At 34.7% G+C, this 20,214-nt stretch overlaps 1 protein-coding gene across 1 annotated transcript in view; it reads left to right on the forward strand.

Annotated features, from left to right (window-relative positions):
* Positions 1 to 20,214, forward strand: part of MALRD1 (MAM and LDL receptor class A domain containing 1) — a 679,682-nt gene that overhangs the window by 468,082 nt on the left and 191,386 nt on the right. The window contains exon 32 of the mRNA XM_054503207.1: positions 15,301 to 15,458. Coding sequence (XP_054359182.1) covers positions 15,301 to 15,458 — 158 coding nt within the window. The remainder of the gene's footprint in view (positions 1 to 15,300; positions 15,459 to 20,214) is intronic.

A 20,214-nucleotide genomic window follows, 5' to 3' on the forward strand; every position in this document is an offset into this window, starting at 1 on the left:
TCCTCCCTCCCTTCCTCCCTCCCTCCCTTGCTTACCTCCCTCCCTCACTTGCTTACCTCCCTCCCTCACTTGCTTACCTCCCTCCCTCCCTTGCTTACCTCCCTCCCTCTTCCTTCTTCCTTGTTCTTTCTCTTCTCCTTCCCCTTCTTCTCCTCCCTCTTCTCCTCCTTCTCCTTCATCATTATCATTTTCTCTATACTTGCATTTTAAAATGATATCTATGAGGTCCTACAGAAGACAGGGTTAAATTTTTACATCTTAAAGTCACAGAGCTTAAACTTCAGGCTTAAATACTGTAGTCTGCCTAAACCAAGAAAGAACGGCATAGTTAAAAGCCCAGTTAAGACAAGATGGCCATGACAAGCACTTAAAACAAAAGTAAGGCTTTTTATGTCATCAGGGGTTTGAGATGAGGGGTTTTTGTTGACCAAGTAATTCCCCTGGTTGAAGCAGGATTGAATAGAAAAAACAGAACTAATTCTAACAAACGTTTTTCTGAAAATGATCCAAATATCAATCGGATAGATTAAGACTGTAGACTTTTGGGGGCATGACTTGAAACTCCCACCATAGAAATATGCTTTTTTATCTGAGGGATTGGTTGGTTATCATCCTGGGAGTCAAGCCCTTAAGTACTTTCTCCAGTAGGGAAGCATTCCAGGCCAATGTGAGTGCATTCATCAGATGGCTGGTGAAAACACGGGCAATTTCTTTTCCAATAGCCTGGCTATTTACAATAAAGGCAGAAATCTCAGGGCACGAGGTTCTAGTTTGAAATATCTCAGTTTGGGTTTTAAAATACACACAAGGAGGACCTCTTAGTCCCATAGATACAAAGACATGCATCACACCTTTTCTAAAGAGTTTTCTCGCTGTAGCCAATGTAACTCTAAGTTACCTTTGATAAAGTTCACCCATTTCTGTAGAAAAACACAGATTCTAGGTCCATAGTTCTTATATATGAAATCAACTGGTGTTCCAGATGGGGGAGTTCTAGATACCTTGGATACAGATGACCTACAATTTTATGTAGTAACCTTACCTATTGGATCCAGTCCAGTTTTGTTATGAAGTTCAGTATGAGCCTGGGCACAGTCATATCGAATAATTGTTCAAATAAAATCAGGAAGCTCAAAACACAAATTCAAGGAGCTCAAATCTAAGAGAGAACTCACCCACAGCCTTCACTTGTTGCAAGAGAGCAATGGACATAATGGACTCGGCAAGTACCTTTGCTTGGTCACTTGGTGCTTCTGAGGGTCATAGGAGGTTTCCTCCACATCCCACTTCTGACACCAAACAGTTAATTTAGACAAATTAAATTTAGCAGAGTTTATTTCTGCAGATATGATTTATAAATCAGGTAGCACTCAGAACCAGAAAAGTTTCAGAGAGCTCTGCCTGAGTTTGAGCAAGTTTTTATGAGCCAAACACAGAAGCACTTTAGGGAATCCCTTGATTGGCCATACTGCTAGGCATCTGCTTTATTTCGGAATGTTGTGATTAGTTGCCTGCCTGTGACTGGCTGAAACACAGCTGCTTATGATTAGCTGAAGCTCTGTTGTTTGTTATACTCCTAAGTTTTATTATAGTTTGTGTACATACTAAGTTAGGTTGTAGTTTGTTTTGCAGAAACTCAAAGAGACAACCTCAGACTAGTGGCCTCCTGCTAATTTAATTTAACAACATTAACATGGCAATCTGAATATATCAGCAATTTCAATATCCATAAATAACTGTCTTCTGAATTATTGTGCAGATGTTATCATTTCTGTTTTCTAATTTCCATAGAGAAAAACAATGACATTCTTAATTTTGTATTTTCTTTATCTTTTATATGTTTTTCTTTTTCTTATATAATGTCAAAGTTGATGTTTTATTATTTTTTGAAATTACAGAGTCTCTACTGACCTGTGAGATAGTATTTATGATAGTGTGATAACATCTCTATAATGACATATGTTGCCTTCATAATTAATTATACAAAATCATCCAGATCTCTATTTCCAAATTTTGTATTGTTACAGGCTCTGCATTTTCAGGTAATGGTGTGAACATTTTTTTTTCATAAATGCTAAAATGCAATTATCTTTGTCAGCAGAAAGGTACTTTTCTTAATAAAATGTTTAGTTGTTTCACTAACAATCATGTTCTGAAACTTCCTAAATAGAACAAACTTTGACTTACTACGTAATTGGTTTCAATTTTAGTGGCAATTGCCATTCATAAATCACTCACAACCACAGTGACAATTATGACCATCAGCACTGCCAGTGCAACACTAGTCATAAAGTTGATTTGCTTTAGATGTTTTGCTTTTACAATGAATTGGACAGCATTATCCCTATAATGCCGTTTGGTGTATGTAATGCAGGATCTCACTTTTAAATGATGTATGAATGTATCTCAGGTTATTTTAAAAGCTTTCTCTCTTTTTGTCTCTTTTCTTTGACTTGCCCTAGAAATATCCCTTTCATGTTTACCATTACTTTAAAAAAGTATATACTTTTTCTAATTTTCTTTCATTGTCAAAATTTTTCTTCAGCATAGTAAAGTTTTGCATAATAGCATTTATCTACACTATGAATATCAGTTTTTTTCTCATTTTCTTCTATTGTTGCCTCCTACTTTTTCTTTTCCTTTGACTTTTCTCCTATTATGTCACCAAAACATATAAGCATGAGGTGAAAGGAGATTTTTATCAAGGAGAATGACAAACTATTAGTATAAAATGAACAGTTATTAATATTACTAATATTTCCTATACTCATTATATACTTTGAAAAATCTTTAGTATCATCTTTTAAAAATAATTTGGTTCTAGGCTGGGCACAGAGGCTTACACCTGTAATCCTAGCACTTTGGGAGGCCATCGCAGGAGGCAGGAGGACTCCTTGAGCCCAGGAATTTGAGACCAGCCTGGGAGACATAGTGAGACCCTGTTCCTACAATTTTTTTTATAAGGTAGCCAGGTGTGTGCCTGTAGTCCTAGCTACTCGGGAAGCTGAAGTGAGAAGATTGCTTGAGCACAGGAGGTTGAAGCTGTGATGAACTGTTATCACGCCACTGCAATGTAGCCAGGGAAACAGAGCTAGGTGCCTTCTCAAACAACAACAAAAACCTGGTTCTGATATTTTCTAAATATTATATTTGTTCAATGATTAAGTAAATACTTTAGTTTGGAACGAAAGACTATAAAACGGTCTACTTTCATACAAAGCAAATGAAGAGGGGTTCTTACAGTTGCTATTGTTTACCTCTTTTTAAAGGAATAACCTATAACTAAAGGTAGATCATTGTTATGTCCACCTAAATAGAACATGTCTTGTTGTCAAAACTGATGTGACCCTTTGTAGCTACTATTCACTGAGTGTCAATCACCGTGCACCTGGCTCTGAACAGGCTTTTCCATTTAATCCTCACAACAACCTTGAGTCTTTCACAGAAGAGGAAATTGATGCACAAAGAGGGTTACTAACTTTCCCCCAACTACACAGAAGGCACTTGTTGAACTTAGCATTGAAACTCGTGTGCGCCTAAAGCAAAAGGCTATATTTGTAACCACTGTCCTTTAATGTGGATTTCTCAAAGCATCCGAAAATGTATAAAACCGATGACATAAAAATGGTAATTGATGGTTTGTTTTCTAAAAAAAAAAATGCTGCAATTGATATCATCTTTGTCATTGCATTTTGTCTACCAAATGGCTCAAAACAAGTAAGTATGTTTTTTCTATCCTCCTTAGTTACTCTGGTTGCTGTTTTCTTCCTACATATCAGTATCATTTCTACTTTCTCCTTGTCTTATTTAACTTTTTAGAAATACAAGTATTCTACTCCAAACATACAATACCATCAAAAAAGAAATCCAGGTGACTTTGTTGGCTGATAAGCCTCAGAATGTGTCTTGCAGATTTAGTTTTCTTAAAAGTTTTCTGTGAAAAGGAATAAATGATAGACATTGTTTGCTTGTTAACCACAATTAGAATAAAAATGTTTCTCTATGAAACCATAGTGAGTGTTTAGATTAGGGTCCTTCCTGTTTCTTTTATTTTTTTCTGAGACAGGTTTTTTACCTTAGTGATGTTTAGACAACAAAAACAAACACTGATTATCTATAGCTGCTCTATATTTCTTCAGCTATTCACCCCATCAAACAAACAGTAATTTTCATTTTGCTGCCAAAAAGCAATGTTGGTGTGAAAATATGAACCCCTTCTATTCATCCACATGTACCATCTGAATCAGATACCCAATCAAATATTCTTTCCTTTACTTTGGTGTATTTGTCTACACTTATTTAAAATATTTCCAAGAATACTTAACAACTGTTTCAAGCACGACCCAAATGATGCTTGCTTGCTTGCATTTTTTGTTTATGTGAATGGTATTATCTGTGAGATGATACTGAGTGAAAAACATGTGAATGAATCAGTTCATTTGGAATCTTGGAGGGCATGATTAAACTCTGAATATGTAATCTGAAAACTTTTCAGAATAATTATTTCATCATTTTATAAGCATCTAGACACCGTAATTTCTCTAAAAATAATCTCCTAAATATGTATTTATTTACAGACTGTATTTCCCAGTAAAATAATGAACTGCTTAATCATTTCTATCTTTCCAAAATCTTGCTTCCTTGAATTTATTTCCTTTAGTGTCTTTAAACTGTCATTCAATCACTGCATCATACTGTTTGTCTTCAAGCATCACAGTTCTCTCTGACCTTAACCAAAATAAGATAAAATGAAATACACTTAGTCTAGATTCTCTTCTAATGATTATTGTTTTCGATATTAATATATATTAAATAACCATTCCTCATGCACTTTGTATCCTCCCCCTCACTATCCACACCTTCCTTGGTGCCCTTCAATCTGTCTTCTGCAAAATATTATTTCTGTAACTAATAATTGTTGATCACTCATTCTTGGTCATTGATCTAGATAGTGTAAAGATAGTATTTTACAAACTGCAGTCTCTGTCCTCTTGAATATATTCTAGTTCTCTTCAAGGACGTTTATGATTTTTTAAATTGTAACAACCTGATTCTTGCTATTGTATGTATTTAATACCACTGATCTATCACTTATTTCCACATTTGAGTTCCATACTGTCATTTGCACACTAGGTAATTGTTAGTATCTCCAAGTCACATTTTCAAACATAAACTTGCCTTCCTTGCAGAAAGCCTCTTCTTCTCATGACCCTAGTATTTCTGTTATTGTCATCATCATTGTTAACACCGTTAATTCTTTCTCAATTTCAAATTCTGTCAGCTCTCTTTCTCAGCTGAGTATATGTTTTCATATCTTTGCATTTTCACATCTGTCATCCATACTCACTTCTGGGCTGTTGTAGATAAGACCACTCATTTACAATGCAACTATTCTGAACGAGGCCACTGTTCACATTGATGCAAGATTAATATTTATAATTGGTGACTCCTGGTCCTCCAAATAATCAGAGGCTCTTCATTGCCTTTCAGTTTAGCATCAAGGACTCTCTGCATTCTTCTACAAATTGTATTTTTCATTTTAATTCTTACGTTCTTCTTCTACAAACTGAGTTCTTGCAGCTCAAAAGTTCTTTGGGTTTTATTAATATCAACACTTCATTGTACCATTGTTTTGGTGTGATTTGTTATTTTTGGCTGATAGTAGACACTATATACTGGGTAAAAGGAACTGAGATTAAAAGGCCATTAGTGTGAGGTTTTTAATGTTTATCTGACTAGGACCAAGATTGTATTTACTGTTTGTTATAGCTGTAGGTGTCAGAAGGTAACATTTCCTCTGGTATCCTTGTCTTTGTCTTCCTTATGATAGTTGAATTTCCTTAGAAGCTTCTTCTTAAATAAGAACTGCAGGATGGCCTGTCTTTCAGTGGTAGTACCCCATTAGGACACACTTTTGTGAAGTTTTTCCTCCTCCACCAAATTTAAGCCATCTTTTATTTGTTGAACTATATAGCATTTATGATCTACATCAATATTTGGTACTATATGCTCCGAATAATCCAAATGAGCTGTAAATTATTATTATCCCCATTTGATAGATGATAAATATGAGACATAGTAGGGATTAAGAAATTTTCCCAAAGTCACAAAGCTTATAAGTATCAGTATTTGGCTTTTAACTCAGGCAGTTTGACTCAGAGCTTGTCTTTAAAACAATACATATTATTAGCTTGTAAGATTCTTTTGGATTTGCTTCGCATTTTATCAGTCTTATCTTGCACATCATTCTACATCCAAATGAAAGACATGCTACCTTCTCTATAGTAGTTATTCAATCAATAACTTGCAATTAATTGTCTAATTTCCACTGGTAGAATCATCTTTATATCTATTCTCTAAATTTCCCAGGAGAGTAGCACTAATTTGCAACTATGTTCTAAGTACTTTACATGTAGTAGATCATTTATTTTTTACCACAACCCCATGAGGCTGAAGTATGTACTATAATTATCTCTTATCGCTTCTGAGTCCTAGAGAATTTAAGTAGGTTGCCCAAGGTCACATACCTAATAAGCGGTAGAGTCAGGATGCAAATCAAAGTCTAGAGCTCCAGTGCCTTCAGACTTAACCAGTGGACAATCCTGCCTACAGTTCTGCCGATTACATATTCATTAAAATAATGTGATAATATATTTCTCAGTTTCAATGAAAATAACTGTTCTTCTGTTCTTACTTGCTTTCCACACTCCTCCAGGTAAAATAGATCTGAAATTTAAATGAAGTCAAAGCTCTTTTATAATAGTGACCACTTATCATTTTACCTAAGTAAAAGCATCTATCATTTATTAGTTTTGCCTGCCTGCATGACCATGAAACAAATTTTACCTGTAATCTCATTTGGAAAACAAAGTTACGGAAATGTTATTAAGTTAATTCATGTTTCCAAAGGCATCTTGACAAATAAGTGACTCATAAAGAGGTTTTTCAGGGTTCTTTGAATATGAGGATGCAGAGATTCAGAATCTCTTGTCTCTAGCTGTAACTTATAGGAAATGGCAACAAATTTCACTTATATATCATCTTCCTGTGATTGAGGTATTCTTGCTGCTAAGCATATTAGGATCTTTAAAAATAAGATGACTCTACCTTGTGTTGGCATGCCACAACCAGAAGCTTCATTTTTGTATCAGATTAATGCATACTGCGGGGGGTGCATGGGGGGAGTTTATAATATTGATTTTGATTTCAGTTAATAGCATTAAAATGAGACATTCTGGTAAAAAAGTGTTTTTATTTAAAGTGCCAATAATTAGTCTCAAAAGAGATTAATGCCTAAAGCATAACTTATTGGAACAAAATATCATTTATGACATTTAAAGGAAATAGTCATTGTATCACTCTTTAAAAAGCAAATCAAAATAATGTAATAACAGACATTTTTATCAAATGCTATGAGAAAAATTCATTTGCCTCCAGAAACACTGCGTCTGTGTTTTCCATTCTGACAACTTTGAGGAAACTTGGTCTCTCGCTGGCCATACTTACATTTCACAGCCTTTAAAAATTGCAGATGTGAGCAGGGTGCAGTTACTTACGCCTGTAATTCCAGCACTTTGGGAGGCCAAGGTGGTGGATCACCTGAGGTCAGGAGTTCGAGATCAGCCTGGCCAACATGGTGAAACCCTGTCTCTACTAAAAATACAAAAAATTAGCTGGGCGTGATGGTGCGTGCCTGTAGTCCCAGCTACTTGGGAGGCTGAGGCACGAGAATCACTTGAACCCGAGAGGCGGAGGTTGCAGTGAGCCAAGATTGTGCCACTGCACTGCAGCCTGGGAGACAGAGTGAGAAAAAAATAATTGCAGATGTACGTTGGAAATCTGCGGGAAGAAAATAAAAGCACAAAAAGAGATTGAGAGCATTTCACCTGATAGTCATCAGACACCCTTCTATTGAGAGTGAGAGACAGGCAGAAATTATGGAGGATGCAGAGGCAGACTGAATAAATCTGACTCTGAAGAATGGAGCTTTTGCTATTTTGAAAGAGGCATAATGCACAGCATTTTTAAAAACTATTAGCCAGCTTTATTTTATGAATGGGAAAATAAGAAAAAAAAGTCTAAAATTGAGTCTTAATTTAAAGCAGGGATTGAATTCAGATCACTTGAAGTGAGAAATTGTCTTTTATTATTTTTCCTTAGTACAGTAAGTATGATTCTTCTTAGGGCACTGAAGCTGCCAAAGCATACCTTCCCTTTATTTTATTTTTTAAATTTTATTACTATTACTATTATTATTTTGAGATGGAGTTTTACTTTTGTCATCCAGGCTGAAGTGTAATGGCATAATCTCGGCTCACTGCAACCTCCCGCCTCCTAGGTTCAAGCGATTCTCCTGCCTCGGCCTCCCAAGTAGCTGGGATTACAGGCATGCACCACTATGCCCAGCTAATTTTTTTTTTTTTTTTTCAGTAGAGACAGGGTTTCCCTATGTTGGTCAGGCTGGTCTCGAACTCCTGACCCTAGGTGATCTGCCCTTCTGGGCCTCCCAAAGTGCTGAGATTACAGGCGTGAGCCACCGAGCCCGGCTAGCTTTCCTTTAGAAGTATCAACTTTTTTTTTTAACAGAAAAATGTAAAATTGATTACCTTATAGTAGAATGACTCAATGAAACAGTTTTAAAATCTCAAGAGTGTAGCTAATCACATCTAAAAGACAAATTAGAATTTTTAACCCTCTGCTGACATCAATGTGAAAAAATGTCCATGAAGCATAGTGATCGATTCTGAATTTGGATAGTATATATTTGGCATTCTGATATTAAGTAACTATTGTGATTTGAGGATAGTACACTTTGATGCTGAATTTATACTATTGTATTTGACATTAAGCAGCTACAATTTTCAAAAATATGTGCAATTCTTTTAAAGAGGTTTTAAGGTAAAAGTTGAATATTAATTGGAAATCTCTATTCATTGCCTAACTGTAGCTGATTAAGATGCAAAATATAAAATCTGTGCCCCAGGAATCTTAAGAACTTACAATCATAAACTTATACAAGCAAAAGTGAAGTATTAAATGAAAAGTGTCCAGAAAATATTTGGTGTCAGTTTGGGAGAGGCAAAATGCAGATATATTTAATGAATACAATATTCCAGAACACTACACCTGGTAGTATTTAATTAAAGTGTAATCGACTTTACAAAATTAATTGAATGCATTCTGATCTGAATATATGAGAGTTAAGTAGCTTTTGAAATGGCAAGTAGTAAGCTGTAGAACAGTCCAAAATCAAACAAATAAACGAAAATTCTGCTTCTATAAATAGCTGTCCTGTGAATGTTGTTGATCTTTTCATAGAGTCATATAAATAAAGCGAGTTGGTTTAATGATTTACCATTAAATTCTAAATATGTTGTGGCAGTTCAGACATTTAAGCTTTATTATCTGCTTTAATAAATTCTGAACTTTGTGCAAGAGGCTACATTGACCTTCCCCAAGGATTTTGGTAGATATAAATAGGTAGGTCTCAATGAAGCAACTGAAAGTTTGTAAATGTTTGAAAGTGGGTCTAGTCTGAGCTTGCTAGATAAAGAATGAGTCTATTTCTGAAAGTATAATTCAATGTAAGGTGTTATAACATTGAGATACAGTACATAGTTTCTGGATAATTCATGTATTTCTATTAATAATTTCAAGAGGCTAAGCAACTTTCATCTTTATGATTCTCCAAAAATATATATATATATGGCATCACAAAAGTTCGTCCCTCTTATAAGGTCAAACTTAGATATGCTAGAGTTTCAGAATTAAAAATTGCCAAAGATTAAATTTGCAATGGTGTCTTCTAAATTTCCAGGTACATTTTTGCATTCTTAAATTTTAAAATGAATACCTTGGCATGCATTAATACTTTGGCCAAGATTCAGTTTTCTGACTTTTGTGTTAGACTGCACAATTTTGTAAGACCAAAATTGAGTATGCAAATTTGAAGATGTTAAGTGGGGATATACTTTGATAACTCAGCCCAGAGTCCCTTAATTAATAATTGGAATGGTTAGCTTTGATATTGGGCCTTACATGACATTGATTGTCCTGTGCCAAAATAAATATGCTGCAGTGAAATGGTGGATTATCATTCCTAGTGAATTAATTTTCTTTACATTGCATTTCATGATGTAGCCCTAAAATGCAAACATTAGATTATATAACATTTCTTTTTACGAAGTCATATCTTTGCTAAGCTGGTTTTAGTAGTTGCTGTCACAAAAGTGACATTTACTGGGGAAAATGTGGAATAGGAAAAGAAGGTGATGTTCAGTCTGATTTCAAGGTTTGGGAATTTGTGTAGGGCCCAAAAGACACATACCCCATTAGAAAATAACTGTGGCTATTTAAGAAAGAAATAATACATATGTTATTGTTTCCACCTGTGTGCAGTAATTTTCCAAGTACCTGCGATGTTGTTAGAATATTTTTCAAGTACTTGAAATGTTGTTAGGTACCAGGCTGGAAGAAATATCTCAATTTTGTTTTTTACTTTTCTTTATTAGTAAATTACTGAGACTCTAAAGATGTGACTTGAGTTACTTTAGGAGCCTGTAAGTTATTACAAAGAATGGAGCATTTGGTGTGACTTAATTCAGGTTGCTGTGGAAACTTAAAATTGGCCTTTTATAATTAAATATTGGAGTAAAAGTATTGAAAAGAAATATCTGAATTAGTGAAGTTTCAATGTGTGTATGCAATTGGAGGAATAAATTTACATAAATACAAGATTTTAAATCAGAATTCAATTCCTAACTTGGCAAAATTGGTTAAATTTGTGTCAGTGAACCTAATTACTAATTTACCTACTGCTTTAAATATTTGGCTTTCAACATCAGGTTGACACTACAACATGGAAAAAGAAATATTTAAAGTCTGAATTAAATAGGATCTGCTTCTGAGATGGAAGTACATGAGTTATCATTATATACGTTATAGTATTTGAGAACTGAACTATAAAATAAAAATAACTTATACAAACATATTAGTTATTTAACTATTTGGGACAAAGTCAAGGCTATTTATTCACATCCAATATAGGATGAATATATTCCATACTTTCAATTAAGCCCTACTGTACATGAAAAGTTATTATAGCTCATTGGATTATACCATATTTTTCTTACTGAAGATGATGTTTTAAAGTTGGTCTGATAAAGTGCAGTCTAAATGCATTAGAAATTCTCAAGTGTGTAAAAGGCAACAGAATGTGGAGAAATCCAGATGTTCTTATTTAATTAAAAATACCATGGATTTAAAGAAAGTACGTTTTTAATGAATAAGCCACCGTTAATAGCAGGTTTGACAGATGCTGTATATTGGCTTTGCATGCCACCTATGTTGTGATTTTCCAAATAAGGAAACAAACAAGCAGTATTTTTGGAACAAAATGTAAAACTTAGAAAACTTTTTTTTCTGTGGCTAAATTAAGTACTGTGTTCAGTTTTCCTAACTCAATATTTGGTGGTACATACAATATATTTCAAAGGACAATGAGGATAGAAAACAGCTTACCGATGCTACAGGAACAGTCCAAGTTGCTTTCATGTGTAATCTTTTCTACTGAAAATTTTGCTGCAATAATTCTCAGACAAAGTTCCCTGCTTATCTCACTGACATAAAATTAGGCCGGGCATGGTGGTTCACGCCTGTAATCCCAGCACTTTGGGAAGCCGAGGTGGGCAAATCACAAGGTCAGGAGATCGAGACCATCCTGGTGAAACCCCATCTCTACCAAAAATACAAAAATTAGCTGGGCTTGGTGGCACACACCTGTAGTCCCATCTATTTGGGAGGCTGAGGCAGGAGAATTGCTTGAACCCTGGGGGCAGAGGTTGCAGTGAGCCAAGATCGTGCCACTGCACTCCAGCCTGGTGACAGAGCAAGACTCCATCTCTAAATAAATAAATAAATAAATAAATAAATAAATAAATAAATATTTTATTGAGATTTTCTTATTTTGGCAGCCTTTATAAAGGGGTATTGTTGAAAAGAGATATTTTCAGTAAAATAGCTTTTTTAAAAAAAAATAGATGCAAGTTATTTGCATCTTCCAGTCCAGCGTGTAAGGAGCTTGGAAGGCATCATTCCTATCATCATAGAAGGAAATGTGAACCAACTGAAAATCAACAATTCTTTTTAGATTCATTAGAGAACTGAAGTCACAGGCAAACCACTACCCCCAACATTGGACAGACAGACAGCCAGACACAGAGTATCGCAACTTACCTGGGCAAGTAGCCCATGAACGGGAACTCTTCAGGGACAAGTACTGGTGGAGGAATCCTAACTGTAACTGACAGATTGCTGCTGCCTCAATGTGGACAAGTCTGAGAGATAATAATGTCATGAGGACCCAGCCCTTGGTAGCCCAAACACTTTGGTGAATGTCCCTTCAGGAGCCCTTCCACATTCTCACAGCAAAGATGAAAGAAAAATCCCTTCAGTTTTCAGCAGGGAAAAGGGGGAAAGTAGCCATTTTGAAATATTCCTAGAGCATTCTATTCTTAACAAAGCCTGCCTTCAAGAAAACTATTTTACCAGAACCTAACCAACCTAGGGGAATAGAAATACCCAATTATGTTGTAAGAAGTGGGAGGGAATAGTTGAAAATACTCTGTTTTATAGTACTTGTACTACCCATGAAATGGGTTAGTTATGTTGTTATGTAAGTTGCTTATAAAATGGTATGATGATATTTGACAGAGGATTTGGTTTGGTAGTTATAATGTATATTGCAAATTCAAAGTCAGTCCCTAAAAAAAGAATGTAAAAACAGAAGATGTAAAATTGATATGTTAAGAGAGGATAAAAACAGAATCGTGAAATTTTCAATTAAAATACCAGAGAAGACAGAAAAAAACAGGAGAGTGGGGGAAAAAAAACAAAGGTTAAGAATCTAAGATTATTGAATACAAAACGAAGACAAATATAGTAGATGTTATAAATATTAGTCCAACTATATGAATAATTACTTTAAGTGCTAATCATCTAAATTCACCTATTTGTCAAAATAGATGCAAACACAAGACCCAACTGTGTATTGTCAGTAAGAAACCTACATTTAATATAAACACACAGATTAAAAGTAAAGGCATAGAGAAACATATACCATGCTAACATTAATCAAAAGAATGTAGAAATTTAGATAAAGATGACTTTGGAGCAAGGAAGATTACAGGAACAAAAAGAAACATTACATAACATTATGTAGTAATAATTAGATCATTACTCCAAGAAGACAAAACATAGAATATGTTCTATGTGCGTGGATAGGAAGACAATATTTTGTAGACAGTTGTTCCCAACATGGTGTATAAATTCAATGCAATTCCAATCCCAAGTTATTTTGTAGATATTAACAAACCGATTCTAAAGATTGCATGGAAAGTCAAAAGACTCACAATAGCCAAAACAATATTTAATTAATAAGAATGTATCAATATTGGCTCATTAATAGTAACTAATGTACCACACTAGTGCAAAAGGTTAATAATACACAAATGGTCTGTGGGAGAGTTATGATTACACAAGAAACTCTCTACTATCTTCTCAACTTCCTTTAAACCTAAAGTTGCTCTAAAAAACTGTGTATTCATTTTCGTCATCTTCTATATTTTGAAGGACATTGTTGAAATGTCCTTCAAAAAAATGAAAAGACAAAAAGCCAGGCCATTAGTTGGTATGACATGGTTCTCTAATTCTCCTTTGCAGTATATTCTAGCCACTTCAATTTTCAATTGTATTCAGTTTCAATTGTATTCAAGGGTATAGCACATGAGTATTCCTTGCACCGAAGAATTAAATGCTGGGAGATAAAGGTAAACTAATACATACCCTGATGATATGAAGGGTACTCAATTGACCTGACAACAAGTTTTTAAAAAGAAAGTCTTCAAAAGAGAAGCCTGTTGGACCACTAACTCACAAGTAATGCTTTAAAAATATATGTCTGAATAACAATACTAAAATACCACAGGAAATCAAGAATACTTTTAATTATAAAATATTTTAATAGCCTAAATTTGGAACTAAAATAAATATTTAACTGAAGGAAAAAATACACACTCATACACATAGATAATATATAAATATATATAGAAAATATTTTAATATATTATATATTAAAGATATATATGATCAAATTATATATTAATATATGATAAATATATTTAATTATATATTATGTATTATAAATATATAAATATAGATGTGTGTGTAAATACATATAGCGTGAATTAAAAAATATATGTGTATTTTTTCTTTAAGTATTTATTTGTAGTCCCATTCAAGACTATTAATATATTTTCTACATATTTATATATTATATATAATATATGATGTATAATTAGACTATATAATAATATATCTATATAATATATATTATATAATATATAATAATATATCTATATAATATATATTATATAATATATAATAATATATCTATATAATATATATTATATAAATATATTATAAATATACACAGGAAACTCTACTGTCCTCTCAATATAATATTATAAATATTATATATAATATATATTTATATAATATGTAATATATAATTATAATATATATCATATAATATATTTATATATAAATATATTAATAGTTTTGAATGGGACTACAAATAAATATTTAACTTAAGGAAAAAATACACACACATATATATATATTTTATATTTACCTACCCACAAAGGGGAATGGTAGCTACGATGAATTTCTGACAATGGCAACAGAAAAAAATCCAACTGTGATTAAATGCAGAAATCTTTCCCATACTAATGCATTTGAGAAGAAAAGAAATAGTGTATTACTCAGAAAAAGCTGTTGTAATGACTCTCAGAATCACATTTCACTTTGCGGTTATAGCCAGTCACTACTACCCCGGCTGGTGTGGGAATCAGAGCAACTGAAAATAAGATACACTCCCTATCAGTCCCCAGTACCTACTCTGTATTTGCTGTATGCACAGCATACAGAGTATTTTATTTCTGGAATCTGACAGGTTTAAGCAAATTAGGAGAATAAGAATACATCTTCATATTCAAAACCAATATTTGATTACTTTATGAGTCACTGGCTCAAGGAAATTTTGTGAATCACATGATCATAGTGACACTTTTCTGGCTCAGAAGAATTAAATGTTATTGATATATGACTCCCAAAATGAAAATGAGTTCTGTTTGATTGTGTGTATGTATAAGGATAAAAAGATATCTGTTAATGGTTTAAACGCGTTCTGACTCATGCGATATTATAATTGCACTGAAGAAAATTGTGTTAATCTATTTCAAGGTAGTGGTCAGCACTTCCTGTACGTCAACTCATCTGGCTCCAAGGAAGGATCCATTGCCAGAATTACTACCTCCAAATCCTTCCCAGCAAGCCTTGGAATGTGTACTGTTCGATTCTGGTTCTACATGATCGATCCCAGGAGTATGGGAATATTAAAGGTAAAAAAGGAAGCCAGAGATTTACGATCATTGAAATATGCATGACATGTTTAAACATTGTCTTCCCTTGTCTTATTTGTATTTTTGTTGGTCACATTACCAGTGCTGATGCCATTAATTTCTCATTTCTTTCTGGGGTAATGGGACTTTGGCAAGCTGTGCTGTCATTCATCTTAATCTCATTCAAGATTTATCTCACTGACGGCTGCCACCTGAACTCAATTATGTCACATGCGATTTAAAAGATTATCTGGAGATAAAAGAGTTTGGGCAGATTCCACATGTATTTTCTATTAGCAGCTTAGCTAGGGACAGTAAAGAAATGTGATGTGATGCATAATGGTGAAGAAGATAATTTTCTACCCAAAATTCAGTAAAGGAAAAGCAAATTTAAGACTTTAAGTATATATCAGCTCACAGTAAAATCAACACGCATGCTCTATTTTTAACTAGTTTAAAGCAATAATCTGTACCAAATGCAGATACCTGTAATGAAACAAGTTGCTGCACTTATACTTTTCATTGTATCAATGAGTTTTTCAATCATCATGAACCAATTTTAAGATCTTGGTTTCTAATTAAATGATTACGTATCAGCACACCACACCTAGTGTTATTAACTTACAATTATCCAATGATGTTTTTTGAATAAACACAAATGGGATTTTTGTCTTTATATCAAATATGGTCCTGTGTAAATAATAGCAGGTCTTATGAAGTTCTGCCTTATATTTACGTGTATTATAAATACTCTATGGTATCAATTTTAATTCTCACCTTCACCTGATGAGGTAAGTATATTTTCCCCAAGTTTACAACAAAGAAACTGAGACTCAAAAAGCCTTAGTAACTTTTTCAACATTTCACAGTGAAAATTCTGATTTCAAAAATCGGATATCTTTTTTTTGGTAGGGAGGAGGGACAGACAGAGTCTTGCTCTATCGCCCCACCTGAAGTGCAGTGGTGCGATCTCAGTTCACTGGAACCTCCGCCTCCCAGATTCAAGTGATTTTCCTGCCTCAGCCGCCTGAGTAGCTGGGATTACAGGCATGCATCACCAAGCCCAGCTAATTTTTTGTAGTTTTAGTAGAGATGGGGTTTCACCATGTTGGCCAGGCTGGTCTCAAACTCCTGACCTCATGATCCACCCACCTCAGCCTCCCAGGGTGCTGGGATTACAGGCCTGAGCCACCAAGCCCCTCCTCTCAAAAATATGATATCTATTACCCAGTTTTGTTTCTCAGATTCTCTGTGGTCAACCAAAGAAGTCAGAAGAGAAACGTGGGAAAATGAGAGAAAGTAAAAAGGTCTTATCAATTCTAGACATCGACAGAAATTGAAACTCTTAAGTAAAAATCTAAACATGCAAAGAAAGTTGAGAATTTATCCTGACTCTATGAGAATGTCTGTTTTTTCAAAGGAAGCCAGTAAAACAACAGAGAAAGAGGTTCATTTTTAGCAGTTTGGGAGCACACGAATAAATGCAAAGCATGTAAAAATTTTAAATTATTTTTCATAGTTTTTACATCTAATCGATGAATATTCAATAGATTAGCCTATTGCTTATGCTAAATTTTATCCAGTGTAATTTTTCAATAAACTCCACAACAACACCTTATTTCTACTGACATTATTAAACACAGATTGCTGTAATTGAAGAGGACACTAGTCTACAGTTCCTCATCGAAGCAAGTATCAATGGAAAGGCCACCAGACCTTTTCATATAATACATGCAGATTTCGGTCACTTTCTAAGAAATTGTTGCTTCCTCAATTCAAAAAGACCACCCATGTGTTCTTTAGCTGCTCACCAGCTGGGCCTTCAGTTCCTTAGTCATCCAGTTAAGTGGCCCTCTGTGTTTAGCCATGTTTCTGTAAATAGCCTTTGAAATAGAAATATTGACCTCACGTCTGATTTCTGATACCTGACTTTGGTGCTTACTGGTTTTTCTAACCAGAAAGCAGCAGTTAAGTATAACGATGCTTTTCTACTCTGGGAAGTTTTCAGAGAGGTCTACTAGAAAGAATAGTGGCAGGAAATTGATAATCAGCATGATATTGATTTTTCTGTAGCAACGGTCTTGGTGGGTGTATTAGGTCATTCTTGCATTGCTGTAAAGAAATACCTGAGACTGGTAATTTATAAAGGAAATAGGTTTAATTGGCTCACAGTTCTGCAGGCTGTATAGGAAGCATGGCATCGGCCATCTGCTCAGCTTCTGATGAGGCCTCAAGAAGCATTCAAGTATGGCGGAATGCAAAGTGGGAGCTGTCACAGGGTGAAAGCAGAGGCAAGAGAGGGAGATGCTAACCCTTTTAAAGGACCAGATATCATGAGAACTCACTCCCTATCATGAAGACAGCATCCAGTCATGACAGATCTGCCCCCATGACCCAACAACTCCCACCATTCCCAACCTCCAGCATTGGGGATTACAATTCAACATGAGATTTGGACGAGGTCAAACATCCAAACTATATCAGTGGGGTTGACTGCCACAGTGACTTTCTTTTACCACGTCCATGGGTGACCTCAGTAGGGCCACTCATAGGCCCCTCTAAGCATTTGATGCAGAGGAAGAGAGGTATTTCTCTTTCTTTTGGATTACAAGTTGTAGGAACATAGACTAGGCTTGGGGCTGTTGGAAGCCATCTTTCCCCACAAAGGGAGAGAGATTGTTTGACAAAGAAGCTAACACACGGGGACACAGAGCTAAAGAAAGGGGAAGAAACAGAAAGGTACCCTCAATCCCACTTTTTCTGCACCAGTAGAATTCTCCTTTTGTTACTTGCTACTGAAAAAGCCCTAACCATTACAGAAACTCGGCAAAAACTGTTTTCATAATGTGGCCTTATATCACTGATGGATCATAGCAGCTGGGGAAAATCTTATTTTCTCAACTATTGCTGTGGAAAATCTTGAGTTATTCACAGACTGAAAACCTTCCTAAGCATGCAGTAATTTTACATGTGGAGGAACCAATGAAGTGGAAACCCATTCTCCCTGTTCTTTGGATTGAGGCTTTCCATTAGCATGCTTTTCTTTCACCTGCAAGTTTGTGCTTTCTTACAAACTCTAATTTGGGTATTATAGTACTGCAGGATCACTCCTTATAAAGGAGATGTGGACCCATGTTTGTGGCTCTAGTTTTTACAAATAATTGATGCCAAAAGTCCAATTAATATAATCTGAACTTGTGGTGGGAAAAAACTTCTTTTTCTAAGTAAAAAAGAAGTCCTTTTTCCCCTTCTCTAATAATGTTGCCACCATAAAAAAAAATCTTAAAAGAATAAAATAAATGATCATATCTACTGTTGGTGTGGATGTAAAGAAACAGATATTCATTGCTAGCTGGACTATCAATTTACAATTATGAAGAATATTTTGACAATTAAAAAATTTATATTTTTTATATTATTTACTAAAACATTTTACATCTAGAAATTTATTGTAATGAAATAAAGATAGATATATATGCTATTTTATTTATAAAGTTTTATTGTTGTTGTTGTTGTTGTTTTTTGAGATGGAGTCTCACTCTGTTGCCAGACTGGAGTGCAGTGGTGCGATCTCGGCTTGCTGCAACCTCCGCCTCCCTGGTTCAAGCGATTCTCCTGCCTCAGCCTCCGGAGTAGCTGGGGTTACAGGCAGGCGCCACCACACCCAGCTAACTTTTGTACTTTTAGTAGAGAAGGCGTTTCACCCTGTTGGCCAGGCTGGTCTCGATCTCCTGACCTAGTGATTCGCCCATCTCGGCTTCCTAAAGTGCTGGGATTGCAGGCGTGAGCCACTGCGCCCGACCAAAGTTTTTTTTTTTTATCTCAATGTTTACCCTAGTAAATACTGGAAACCACTTGAGCATCATATAGTAGGAATTACTAAAATATAGTACATTCAGCCATACGGAAACACTGTAGAACAATTAATTCTGTGAATGAATAATTAGTGATAAAAAGAAATGTTTATGATTCTTTAATGACCTAAGCAGATTGTTAAGGAATATGTATACTAGTATGAAATTTTTTAAAAAATATCAAATTTTGTGTGAAAATATGTATATGGCTATAGATATTTACCTCATAAATATATGTATATATATGTATATATATATATACATATGTATATGACAGGGAAAAGAAATAAATGGAGAAATACACACTACAATGGTTAATTATTTGTACTTTTTGAGATGAAAAAGTTTATTATTTTGCAGTCTTATGTATTTTATAATTTTTCTACATGAAATTTGTATTAGCTTTCTAATAAAAATTATGTATTTCTAAAGGGTCCTCATATTTGGAAGGGTTGAGAGACACTGCCCCAGAATGTGCCATAAACACATGATGTCTTGAGTTAATAATAGCAAATGTGGCTCCAGAGTATATGGTAGATTACAGTTGTCTGCAACTATTTCTTGCGTTGATTATAGAAACCCTTCAGAGGGGATGTGGCAAAGAAAATACCTAAGATGAATTTTCAGAGGCAAGGGTTTATGAGGCAATAAAAATAGGAATGCATTCTCAAAAGAGATTCCAAATTGTAGATTGTGGGAGTATGTCTCCTTGTCAGCGTAAATTTTCTGAAATCTCACTAAAGTTTATGCATTCCCTGCCCTTCCAGGATCTGCTCTTTATTCCAGAGAACTACACTTCCCCAGCTCCTTTGCTTTCTGCCTTCCTAGGTAGGCTTGGTCAATGGAAGGTACTCACCAAAGACCTGAGGACAGGAAGAGAAGACAAGCCTTTCTCCTCTCTC

The sequence above is a fragment of the Pongo pygmaeus genome, chromosome 8 (genome assembly GCF_028885625.2).
Source record: "Pongo pygmaeus isolate AG05252 chromosome 8, NHGRI_mPonPyg2-v2.0_pri, whole genome shotgun sequence".
Lineage (NCBI taxonomy): Eukaryota > Metazoa > Chordata > Mammalia > Primates > Hominidae > Pongo > Pongo pygmaeus.